Source organism: Cibotium barometz, chromosome 19, assembly GCF_041138505.1.
Source record: "Cibotium barometz isolate CiBa-2024 chromosome 19, ASM4113850v1, whole genome shotgun sequence".
Classification (NCBI taxonomy): domain Eukaryota; kingdom Viridiplantae; phylum Streptophyta; class Polypodiopsida; order Cyatheales; family Cibotiaceae; genus Cibotium; species Cibotium barometz.
Genome location: NC_141064.1, coordinates 49,339,097 through 49,352,271, shown reverse-complemented (window position 1 = coordinate 49,352,271; position 13,175 = coordinate 49,339,097). Strand labels below are relative to the sequence as shown.

The window sequence follows — 13,175 nt, the reverse complement described above, 5'->3', positions numbered from 1 at the left end:
AGAGTACCATCACTCAGGAGAGACATAGTATACTGGACAAGAGACACCCTCATCTTTATGGATGAGTACACTAATTTTAATATTGTATATACTATATATTTACATATGTGTATGTGTGCGTGAGAGAGAGAGAGAGAGAGAGAGTGTGTGTGTATGTGTGCCTACGCGCGCGTGTGTGAGCGAACGAGAGAGAGAGAGAGAGAGAGAGAGAGAGAGAGAGAGAACGCTTCTATGTGTGAGAGAGTGTAAGAAGAGAGAGGGAGTGTGTGCATGTGTGTGTGTGTGAGAGAGAGAGAGAGAGAGAGAGACAAAGCGCGGGTATGTATATGTGTGTGCATGTGAGAAAGAGGGCGAGAGTTTCAACATTTGAGAGTGTGTGTACATGAGAGAGAGAGGAAGAGGGTCATGTGCATGTGCATGGTGTGTGTGTGAAAGAGAGAGAGAGAGATGGTTGTAGAGAGGGAATAGTTCTTTTCTGGAACCTTAGTAGCAACGCCCCGGTGCAATACTAGTAAGTTATAACTAGAGAGTCGATGATCGCAATGCGCTTTTTCACCAAGTCATCTAAGTGCCAGGCTCCAACGCGGGGCTCTGCTCTGATGTATCTAGTATCTGCCATCTGTGTTGCTTGGCAAATTCTGGGAAAGACCTCAGGTTCCCACGTTTTCTTTGTGCACGTTATTTTACCCTTCTTTGGTTTTTTTCTCATCTAGAAAAACAGGTCTTTCCCCGACCCGCGGGGCCGCGTGGCGCGTGCACCTGAGTGTTAGAAGCATTGTCACACAAATCATCACACAGGAGTATCGTCCAAATGATTATCAGATTGTTTATCTGATATCATATTATTGGTTAATATCTGAATGGTGACACAGGCTACAGCTGTGTCACGAGAAATTAGTATGCAACGACGACAAAGTAGAGTAGTGCGTACGATAAAACTTGAAAACGCTCGAATGTGTGCAGGGCAGCTGTGAACGATTTTTCATTGAACTGATTGAAGGGGGTGACGCCTTCATGAAAGAATGTACTGATAACTAACATACACTCCATGAGCTACACTACTGGCATTCCAATGAGACTGAAATTTGGGTGTCACTAGGGGGCTACCTACGAAGGAATTTTGTATGGATTAAGAAGACTAATTAGTGGCAATGAATATTAAAGATTGGTTTCAAATACTGAGACTTTGAAGGATGCCGTATATGTGATTATACATCTGTCCATGTGGAGTATTAAGGAGGGTTATGCTCCGTAATCGGGGTCGCCATATGGACTCGCGAAGGAGGGTTATGCTCCGTAATCGGGGTCGCCATATGGACTCGCGAATTGTGGGCTTTGAATCATCATGCTGCGAGCTCCCTGTATTAGTCACGTGATTGCTGCAGGGAAGGCAAGCTGTGACTGGGGTGGTAGGAGCCGGGCGCAGTGATGCACTGGCCGTAGCTTTGTACGATTGGCTGTACAGATCGCTGGACATAATAATGCGTACGGTTTGAAGAAGCCAAATCCTGAGCATCATTTCCTAACTCCTGATTATATGTGGAGAAGGGGGGGTGCCCAGGGTAATTATGATTATAATAGTCATCGTTAGTACAAGTCCTGTAACCGTTGTTGTTGTTGTTAAGGTAGGAGGGTGGGGGAGATCCGTAAGTTCCGCCCGAGTTGCAGAAGGCGAAGAATCGCAGCCGATGGGCGCTGATCTCGCAGGAGAGCGACACGTGTCCTAGATTGGTTGCACGTCTGCTGGGTTGATTCTCTGTTGCTTTTGTCCCCCTACCACGATCAGCACCCGTGGCATGCCACATCGGCTTGGTCGCACCTGTCATTTCCTTTGCTGGCACCCGTATGATTGGTCCAGCTGTTGTCGCAGCCTCTCCTCCTCCTCCTGAAGTATTTGGGTTGCCACCTACATATCAATAATTACATATCACAAATAAATAGCATCTTTAGTGTAATTTTCTTTGTCTTGCCTATAGCGTTACGAACATTGTGGGTTTCTTTCAACATAAACATGCGTCGTGGGTTTCTTTGAACATAAACATGCGTCAATGTATAATAGGATTTCTAAACATTGAAACTGAGAGTGCAAAATGCGAATTTGAGTGGCATGCATTGCGGTTCCATTTTCCATTTAAGCGTTGTGAAAGGCTCACATTTTAAGCATGCATATACGCACTTTTACAACACCTCCATGATCCATCCAGAGTGTAGCAGAACTAGTCGTTTCAAGGCGTATCACGGCGGGCCGCGGCTATCGGCCTTTACGTGTTACTTTCACATGAAACAACAGTCACATTTTGTGCGATTATATGTTAATAAAAGCAAACCATGTGCATACCTGCAGGAGCTACTAATGCCTTTGATCTGCCGGCGCCATGATCATCACGTCCACTACCCTTAGTCTCAATCTCACGCTTATTGATGCTTTTCTTCGAGATGGTTTCAATGAACCCACCAGGAGTAAACTCTTGTTTCTTCGATTCTCCTCCAGCTTCATACGTGCTCAAGCTTGTGCCGGTTATCGGCTGATTAGCTGTAAGTACACTATTAGTTATGCCGGGGTCTTGTTCCTTCGGTTCTGTAGCTGGCGAATACTTGCTCATGCCATCAACTCTACCCACCTCGTTAATCATAAACTCTTGTTTATTCAAATCTGTAGCCGCATACTTGCTTATGGCGCTTGTGGAAGTTATGTGCTGATCACCTCTAGCTACCTCATTAATTACGGTCTCTTGTTTCTCGAATTCTGAAGCTGCGAAACCGCCTGTGCTTGTAGAGAGAAAAGCTTGAGCATAATCTTCTCTGCCTATTTCATTAAGAGGTTCTATTATCGACTCATGCCTTTTCAATTCCGATGCTGCATATTTGCTCACCCTTGTGGAAATCAAAGCCTGGGTGGATGCCCCAAAGTCACCTTTAACTACATCTTGAACTTGAGGAGGTAGTATGGCTATTGACTCTACGAACATTAGCCACCAAGTAATAATTAGCTCAGGAAATGATTTAAGCCTAGCTAGAATTAGGTATCACAGTCATCAAATTTGCATTATTATTATTATTATTATGAAGTATTGAGCCTAACTCCCTTCTAATCACTATGATCGAAATAACAGGATAATGTTAAGTTTCCATTGATCGACGGAGGGATGTGCTATCCTTGTAGAGCATCAAGCTCACCCATGCTAAGGTGGAAATCAGTTAGCAATTTATCTTGACTCTCTTTATGATCGACTGTATGTGAATTGATCAATGAGTAGTGTAATAGCAAATTCATCTGGAAGTCAGTCAACACTTGATGTATTGAATCAAGTGCATCATATCAGAAGTTAACTACCTGATACAGCAGCTACCGATGCGGCCTTCCCGAGGATGGGGTCGCCTAAGGCCTCGGAGAGGTCTATTTCCCGATTTTCGGTAGCAGCGGCAGCACCACCATCACCATCATGATCAGAGTCGTCTTTCTTTGAATTCGACCAACGCGGGCACTTGCTGCACAAACCCAATTTGCTGGACAGAGTAGACAACACATTCAACGCCGGCGTGAGCAAACAGCTCGCTCCGACGTTGCCTGCAACAGTGGAAATCACGGTGGCGACCACTGCAAGCGCCACTACACCTGCGATAGCACTCCCGACGACGCCCGCCTTGGAAAGCAAGCGATGGTGGGCGGACAAAACTGCGGGGAGGGGAGCCGGGGCAGGCGTGAAAGCATCGCTAGAAGGTGATAGATAGATGGGTGGATAAGCAATGCTTGGCCGTGGGGGAGTGGATACGGCGAGAAAATGAGCCGAACGTGCATGAGGAGGAGACGGAGGAGATATGTTCATTTCTCGCAGCTTCACCAAGCGAGCCATGGCCAAGAAAAGGAGGCAACAGAGTGTTGATGTATATCGTCTGTGCCACGGCATGCATTACCCTATAGAGTACAAGACCTTGCGATAGCAAAACAAAATGCATAAGGAAAGCATGCTTTTCCGCGTGAGCGTCCGTGCACACCAACCACAAGTGGTCCAAAAAAAACTTTTATCCTGATGATAAAGTTGGAGTGCATTTGAAACTTTCAAAAAGTTGATAGCTTCATTCCAAGGAGGCATGTGCATGATGCGGGAAAGAGCTCTCTCTCTCTCTCTCACTCACACACAGTTCGAAGAAGAATTTGCAAACACTAGAGTCTAAAGTAATTAAGCACATCATGATGGCTTCGTCACTCATAGAATGAGTTCTCACAATAGGAAGAGATCACACAAGCAAATAGTTAGAGTGCCCAATGCCCATTACACCACTTTGCCAACCATGAAGATAATTTCCAACAATGGCCTTATAAATTTTACTTTAGTGTATATTTCTTTGTTAATATGTCGTTAGTTAGCTGGTGAAGCCTTGGAAGAAACATGGCCTTCTTCTAGAGGGGCTCTTAATCCAAAAAAATTAGAATAGTCTAAGAGGGGGACACGAAGACAAGCACCACATTTATTATGTGTGTATTTGACCAATCATATGACCTCTTTCAATAATTCTTTTAACTCAAATTCAATTCCAACTTGGAAGAGAATTAGTTAACGTAAACAAGACAAAACACCCACAAATCTTGTGCTTGTATGCTCAACACGTATGAATTTTCAAATTGATTTCCCAAGCATGGTATTTTTGTCTTGTGTGGAAATTTGCTTATAGTAAAGGCATCAAATCTATTTCCCTTTTTTTCATAAGTAATACAAAATCGTATTATTCTAATGGGCCATTGAATGTCCATCATTACTAGTCCTCTTACATTATTATAGTTCATCTCTCTCTCTCTCTCTCTCTCTCTCTCTCTCTCTCTCTCTCTCTCTCTCTCTCTCTCTCACACACACACACACACACGCACACGCACACACACAAAGTTCGAAGAAAAATTTACAAACACTTTGTATAATGTTCAAGATCATTTTTCCTTAAAGAAAATATTATTTTGTTGAACCTAAAAGTTAGGCAAAGTATGTATACTATGTATAATGTTTGAGATCATTTTTCATTGTGATGGTTTTATGGCACACAAGATTGGAGATGACAGTTGTTCAAAACTAGGGTGGTTTTATGGCACACAGGATTGTAGAACATGGTTTTCAGCAGTATATAAAGACATCCTACATATATGAAAGTTGTGACATTATTTCTTACTCATAGCTCATAACAAAAGCCATCCTCCCACGGAAGGATGCTCCTACCAAGGTTGCTACGCCCCCTCCAATCTCACAAGATGACTCAATGTATTCCTATGTTGGGGATACATATGATAAATCTGTCGTGTACTCTGAAAACAAACAGAAAGACCTTGAAGATGCAGAAAAACTGATAGCTGAAGCCAAAGCCGTGTATCAAACGATCCTTCAGAAAACCCAAAACAAGCCAACTGAAGAAAAGCCTACTCTCAGCAGGATGATTAGGAATTTTAGGAGGAATGTTTTGTATTGAGGACTTGGGCTCAAAACAATTTGTATCTCAATTTTACTTTAATTGAAAATTTCTTGTGACATTTCAATTTATATGTGTACTCGTATTATGCTTTGCTCTCTCTCTCTCTCTCTCTCTCTCTCTCTCTCTCTCTCTCTCTCTCTCTCTCTCTCTCTCTTCATATAATGATGGGTTCAATAAGTTCTGGATATTTAAAAAAACATAGATATGAGAAAAAAGCTCGTACTATCGAGAAGAATCTTTACAAAATGAAATGTACTATAATAAAGATCTATAGGCTAGGGCTGTAGGCTAGGGCCTCTGGGGCTTCATTTTAGGAATGTTTTGTATTAAGGACTTGGGCTCAAAACAGTTTGTATCTCAATGTTACTTTAATGGCAAATATCTTACAACATTTCAATTTATCTGTGTGCTCATATTATACTTTGCTCTCTCTCTCTCTCTCTCTCTCTCTCTCTCTCTCTCTCTCTCTCTCTCTCTCTGCACCTGCCCCCCTCCCGCCAGCGACCCCCTCTGCGCGCCAGCCCTCCCTCCTGCCCTCTCTCCCACTAGCCCCCTACCCCTCTCTCTCTCTCTCTCTCTCTCTCTCTCTCTCTCTCTCTCTCTCTCTCTCTCTCTCTCTGCGCCAGCCCTCCCTCCTACCCTCTCTCCCACTAGCCCCCTACCCCTCTCTCTCTCTCTCTCTCTCTCTCTCTCTCTCTCTCTCTCTCTCTCTCTCTCTCTCTCTCTCTCCAATCTCTCTCTCTCTCTCTCTCTCTCTCTCTCTCTCTCTCTCTCTCTCTCTCTCTCTCTCTCTCGTGCACCCACTTCCCCTCCCCCCCTTCGCTTTTGCGCCGCCCTGCCCCCCTTTGCTTCTGCTGCCCCCCCGTGCCCTATCCTGCCCTGCTCTCTCTCTCTCTTCGCTGTTCGCCCGCCTCTCTCCCGCCGCCTGGGCTAGCCCATCCCTCTATCTCCCTCTTCCCACCCACCCTTCCTCAAGCCCCCAAGGCAGCAACATAACTCTCTCTCTGCTGAATCTCTTCTCTCTTTCTCTTTTCCCTACATGGCTTGAACCCCCCCTTCCCTGCTATTCTGCTGCTGTTTCGCACTGCGCGTAGGTGTCATGGATTAATTTCCAGTCCATTGGTTGTGGGAAGTTCTGCAAAAAGTCATGGCCAAGACCAGAGTTAAAGAGGAGCTCATGAAGGTGAAGGACAAGCTCAGCACAATTATCAAAGAAAACAAAAAGATGGTCGACTCTTCCGTTACCGCAATCATAAACCGCCTCTCCAAACTCGAGAAGGGATTTGACAAAATCCAAGAGCTCGAAGAGAGAACATCCAAGCAAGAGGCTGAGATTTTAGCCTTAAAGGAGGAACTAGTGGAGGCCAAATTGCATGCTAAAAGTCAAGCGGCTAAAATCTCAGCCCTCAAAAAGGAGTTGGAAGCCACTTCAAAAGGCAAGCTTGAGGATGGAAAATTTCAGCCCTCCTTTATTGAAGAGCTGAATACCATCAAGGAACAAATGAGGATCATTCGAGAGGAGGAGGAGCAACATAAAGAGAAGACATCTTCATGGGTGGAGGTGATCACAAAGACACAAAAGAAGATGGATGAGGCAGAGAAATGGATCGAGGTCTCCAAGAAAGCGAAAGGTAAAGAATCGCCACCCATCCCCACTCCCACCATCATCAACATGACCCTTGAAGAGGAGCAAAGGAGAAAGACCCGGGCCTTACATGTACAAGTGTCCAGTCTAAAAGACCGTGATGATGCGGAAGGGGAAACCAAGGAGCTCTTCTCTATGATGGGCATTGAAGCCACGCACACAAAGGCATGGAGAGTGGGAAAGAAGAGAGAAGGTAGTGGCGAATCTTCTAAAAGGAGAGAGCACGTATCATTCGTTTCCCCTCCATGGAAGCGAAGAACGACTTCTTCTCGGGGGGTCCACTATATGGAAGCCCCTCCTACGACGTGCGTTCAAGCGGTATTTAAAAATCCCCTTATCTGTGAATTTTGAGCTAATAAAACTACCCCTTTTTCTTTATAAACTTACGGTTTTTTTTCTAAAGTACAATTAAAATACCCCACTTGTAATTGTATTTCTGTAAATTTACCCAATATTTTGGATTAAAAAAACCCCACCTAATGATCGCACGTGGTAGACTTATATATTTTGAGGTGCACCCCCCGAGGACTTCTTGAAGAGACGTCCTACACTCAAGAAGACGGGAATATTTCTTGGAGATGACCTCCCACCTAATGATCGCACGTGGTAGACTTACATATTTTGAGGTGCACCCCCCGAGGACTTCTTGAAGAGACGTCCTACACTCAAGAAGACGGGAATATTTCTTGGAGATGACCTCACACTCGCAACTTGCCCACATGAAAGAAGTTATGCCCGAGATAAGGGCATCCCGAGAGAAAGGGAAAGTGGCCTTCTATAGAGATGGTAGAATGGTGATTATGGAGAGGCGCTCTTCATGACGGTGTGAGACCTATGGGACTACACTCAAAGTTGTTACTTGGAATTGTAATGGATCTCTACGCCTTGATGTAGGGGCTTTTGAGGATAGTTTCACTGGGAGGGACATCATCTTCTACTGTGAGATGCATCAAGCTCCTGGACAGTCCATGCCACATGTTAGTGGATACCGATGGGAGACAGCTTGTAGACAGGAGACTCGTTCAGAGCATAGAGGACAGGGCTCAGGAGGAGTGGCAATATTGTTTAGAGAGGAGCTACAGCCTCTGATACATATAATCCGCAGAGATGAGCAGGCTAGGTACATGTGGGTTAGACTGAGGGCAAAGACGAGCAGATATGTCTACATTGCTATATGCTATTTTGCTCCTAGTACATCAGTGTATGCATCACCTAGCGGGCAGTCTCCCTTTTCTATTTTGGATGATGACATTTGGATGGTGACATCATTCTCCTAGGGGACTTCAATGCCACGACCACCCATAACCAAACAGTATTTTATGATACCTCAGAGGAGATGTTGAGGGAGCTTGATGTTAGGGATATGGGCCTATCTAGACTCTCACAGGATGAGGAACATACAGTGTATGGGTGGTATTTGATAGACATGGGGGCTGCACATGGATTGGCAATCCTAAATAGCCTATAGAGATTCCCGACAGAGCGGACGGTTTCACTAGCTTTCCACATCAGCATGGTGCTAGTACAGTGGATTATGTTATGGCTCAGCAGCCCAGTCTCATTCCCTCTTTTCACGATTTTAGGGTAGGCACTAGGCCGGTTGGAATAGCAGTGGATCATGCTATCTTGTCCTTCACTCTCACATTTCAGTTCAGCACCGCTCCATTGGGACAAGTCTCCACACACACTCGTTATACCTTTACGAGGGAGACTAACACCGTGTACACGGATGAGATATACAGATGCTTATGTGCCAAGGATCCGGGACAGCCATTAGATGAGCTCACTCAGATATTGATAGAGACGCTTCATGCTGCAGCATGAGAGGCATATCCCCATAGTCAGCCTACATGGAGACAATCTGGGAACATGCCCCAGACCAGCTGGTATGATGAGGAGAAGAGAGAGATGAGGATCAGATTACAGAGAGAGGTGCTCATGGGTGTTACCACTCACAGACAATCACGGATTACCTAGTGCGACGGAAGAAGAGGGCTTATCTTGCTCAGTTAGAGAGGGATTTGTATCAGTTATTTATGAGTCAGCAAGACTCAGTTATTTATGAGTCAGCAGGACTCAGGAGAAGCATGGAGACTATTCCATGAGCATTCACCATCACCAGCCATTACCTCCACAGAGATTTGGGGTGAGTATGTAACATCCCTGTACATAGCACCAGGGTAGCCGCCCCTGCAGACCCATCAGAGCCATGCCCAGAGACATGTGCTTTCTTTACTGAGATGGTAAAGAAAGCTATTGATAGGATGAGGACTAGGAGAGCATATGATCATGATGGTTTGGTAGCAGAGCACTTTATTCATGCCAGAGATATGCTTGCAAAGCTTATAATTGCTATGATGTTTAACCGAGCCATGTGTGAGGGTTTTCCTGAGACTTGGAATATGTCCACAATTGTGCCTATCTTCAAGTCACGGGATCCCATGCTTCCTGGGAATTATCGTATTATCATGATTGGTCACACATTGGCTAGATTATATGCATCTATTCTTGAGCAAGAGTTGAGTAGATGGGCAGAGAGAGAGGGCATACGTGCATCAGGGGGGCAGGCAGGGTTCAGGAGAGGTTCTTGACCATATCTTGACACTCATAGCTATTAGGAGGGTAGATTATATGGCAGAAGGATTTATTGTTACTTTGTGGATTTTCGCAAAGCTTTTGACACAGTATACCGAGAGCCAGACTGATGCGCAGACTACAGGAGATGGGAGTGCGAGCTGATTTGGGAAATCATGGCTTTATACACGACAGTTGTGGGGCAGGTACGTACTACTCAAGGTATATCTAAGATGGTTCACTCCACTATTGGGGTGAAACAGGGCTTCCCCCTTTCTCCCACCTTATTCGGGATGTATGTGGATGAGGTTTTGAACTATGTAGAGCGGGAGGGTGATAGAGGAGCACAGGCTAGCAGGGACATGGATTTTGCTATTATTGTATGCTGATGATATTGTGCTAATCTCAGATTCTCCAGAGGGGATGCAGCGTCATTTGGATGCATTGCACACGATTGCACAGGACAGTGGATTGTCTGTTAACCTTGGTGAAACCAAGGTGATGGTGTTTAACACCACAGCATAAAGGGTTAGGAGGTCAGTACCCACCTTTACATATGGTCAGGAGAGACAGTGGAGTATACAGATGCATATACTTACCTTGGTGTGGTTTTTAGTGGCCCATTATTTTCCTTGAGGAGAGCAGCGGAGACCAGATTGACTAAAGCTTATGCAGCATTGGGGAGACTAGAGAGGATGTGTTCGCAAGTTCAGTTTCAGGAACCTCGAACAAAGCTCTAGCTCTTTGACACTTTGGTCACTTCAGCCATGCTGTATGGAGTGGAGATATGGGGACCCTCAGTGGATAACCACAGCCGACCGAGCTGGTAGCACTGATGGATGGAGATGTATGGAGAGGCCCTTGGTTTCTATGATTTCCCGAATGATTAGGGCCAAGGCCTCCATACCACATGATATTATCCGTGCTATCAGAGATGGCTGCCCCCCATTGGTAGTAGAGGCACTCACTCGATCAGTCTCCTTTATACATAGCACTTGGGCTCTCCCTAGAGACAGATATGCTCGCTTAGCCCTGGAGTCTTCACGACAGTTGGCATCACAAGGAGACGGATCATGTTGGTATGCACAGATGACAGCTTGGTTCCAACTGCATGGCTTTAGTATGGACAGGCTACCTCCCTTTCAGTACTCCCTAGATGCACCCTCCCTCTCTCTCACACGGGCAGAGATTACTAGACTTATCAGGCAGGACTTGACTCAGCTAGACACTATGAGGACATGGATACAGCTGACACATGAGTTTGGTACGAAGATGGCTTTCTATAGAGATCATCTTCTCTAGCTCACAGAGGATGGGTTTGTGATTAGACCCAGCTACATGGATACTCATCTTTCTCATGGGGTACGGTGTGCTAGTGGTCAGATGCGCACATCCTCACACCAGCTAAAGATTGAGACTAGTAGATTCAGAGGAGTACCAGCTGAGGCCAGGATTTGTCAACTGTGCCAGATGGAGCCAGAATTACATATGTAACTATCCAGTATATTATGAGATACGAGGCCGTTTTCACTGCCTGTTCAAAGAGGGTTTCGGACCACTTTCTAGAGTCATGAGATACCAGGATCAGAGATGCCTTGGATTATACTTGCTGGAGCTGCGTAGACATAGAGAGGGTCTCTTGAGAGGGAGGGGATCAGAGAGGGAGAGACACCTACAGAGGCAAATTACAGACTTCTTTCGACCAAAGATTGAGCAAGCATTGCAGCTAGCCCCATAGTATAGCCGCACCAGAGGTACACTGATTGATCGGGCTATAGAGCTGGGGCAGTCCAGCCACCCAAGATGAAAGGCCCATCCCAACACCGACGGAGACTACAACAGAGGATCAGGACCATACTAGCACGACATGGGAGACGTCCAGTCAGAGTACTCACCACCATGAAGGACAATGAGGATATCCGCCACCATCAACCGATGAGAGACATCTTTGGATAGTGATGTATATGATGCTTACCTTTGTTGCTGGAGTTTTCCTTCCCATATGTTTTCCATTAGGAGCTCGTAGTACCTTACTTTTCCTCATAGTTGTTATTTCAGTTTCAGTTAGTTGTTTAGTTGTTTTAGCTTTTCTTACACAGACATTGTATCAGATCCACCAATTCTTGTAGCCTTTTTGGTCTCATAGGTCATTTTGGCCTTTTGAGGATGTTAATATATCATTTCTCTCTCTCTCTCTCTCTCTCTCTCTCTCTCTCTCTCTCTCTCTCTCTCTCTCTCTCTCTCTCTCTCTCTCTCTCTCAATTTTTTCATAAATTATTTTTAAAGCTGTCTTAAATTGCTAAAATAATGAGGGGGTTCAATAAGAATTCTGGATATTAAAAAAAACAAAGATATGAGAAAAAACTCATATCAAGAAGAATCTTTAAAAAATGAAATGTACTAATAAAGATCTGCAGGCTAGGGCTCCATGCCCTCAAGATTCTTTGTCTCTGGCCCTGCATCCACATCCTTTGCCTGCATCTCTTCTATATAAGTCTTCTTGCCTGCTCTACAGGAGGCTAGGGCTGTTAGGGCTCCATTCTCTGTCTCTGGCCCTGCATCGACATCCTTTGCTTGCTAGGGCTGCTAGGGCTCCATTCTCTGTCTCTGGCCCTGCATCGACATCCTTTGCTTGCTAGGGCTGCTAGGGCTCCATTCTCTGTCTCTGGCCCTGCATCCACATCCTTTGCTTGCGTCTCTTCTATGTAAGATTCCTCCCCCCAGCCCTCATGATGTCCAGTATCTTCCCCTATAATTCATTCCCCTCTTCAGAAATATAAAAGATCTTGTTTCTACCTATTTTGGCCTAGAGAGAGAAAATATTCTAGAGAGATAATATTTAGATTTTAAATATTTTTGAAAAGAAAAATACCTCATCTTATTAAAATAAGTTCCCCTAAAACAGAAGTTCAAAAAGATTTTCAGAAGGTGCATTAGAAATTAAGTATAATCTGTTCAAGAGGCATTATCCTGGGGGTGAAGATTTTTTTGAAATTTTAAATTAAGGTTCCTATGGACCAATAAGATTCATCCAAATGTAGGGAGGACATAAATGAAGAAATAAAAGAAAAATCTCCCAAAAATGAGTAAATACTCACATAAGATGAAGAGTTGACTAAGGACAAGGTTAATAGTTAAAAAAAGGGAGATATTTAGAAGTAATGATGCATTTTTTACACCTCTGCATGGGGGAATTCCCCTCATGAAGAGGGCTCCTATTTCATGTGCTTGAATGAGTTTTAAACTCCCAAATAATGAGATATTTTTATCTCTCCTCTCTCCTATTTCAACTAGATCCAAAAAGTGACCAAAACTGACCCAAAAATGGTCAAAAATTGACCAAACTAATCTGGAAAATTCTAGAATCAATTGGCTTGGTTAGAGGCTCACTTTTTCTTATAAATAGAAGCCCTCCTTTTTGTTGAAACTTAATAGTGTTTTATGCACTGTTACTCTGCTCCTCCCAAGCCAAGAACTGTAAATTTATTAATAATTCACT

At 44.5% G+C, this 13,175-nt stretch overlaps 1 protein-coding gene across 1 annotated transcript; it reads right to left on the bottom strand.

Moving 5' to 3' along the window:
* Window positions 1-1,285: 1,285 nt before the first annotated feature.
* Window positions 1,286-3,931, bottom strand: LOC147628706 (uncharacterized). The gene is made up of 3 exons (XM_086814222.1): window positions 3,335-3,931; window positions 2,339-2,959; window positions 1,286-1,906 (listed from the first exon to the last, which is right to left on the bottom strand). Exons 1-3 carry the CDS (start codon window positions 3,906-3,908, stop codon window positions 1,365-1,367), a joined length of 1,737 nt encoding a protein of 578 aa, XP_086670348.1. The 5' UTR covers window positions 3,909-3,931; the 3' UTR covers window positions 1,286-1,364.
* Between the last annotated feature and the right edge of the window lie 9,244 nt (window positions 3,932-13,175).

Excerpts from the sequence above, each read along its gene's own strand:
- LOC147628706 (XM_086814222.1), bottom strand. The coding sequence starts at position 3,908 with ATGCCGTGGCACAGACGATATACATCAACACTCTGTTGCCTCCTTTTC. Across the intron at positions 2,960-3,334 it reads ATCGGTAGCTGCTGTATCAG|AGTCAATAGCCATACTACCT; the intron begins GTAGTTAACTTC and ends TAATGTTCGTAG. Across the intron at positions 1,907-2,338 it reads GGCATTAGTAGCTCCTGCAG|GTGGCAACCCAAATACTTCA; the intron begins GTATGCACATGG and ends ATTGATATGTAG.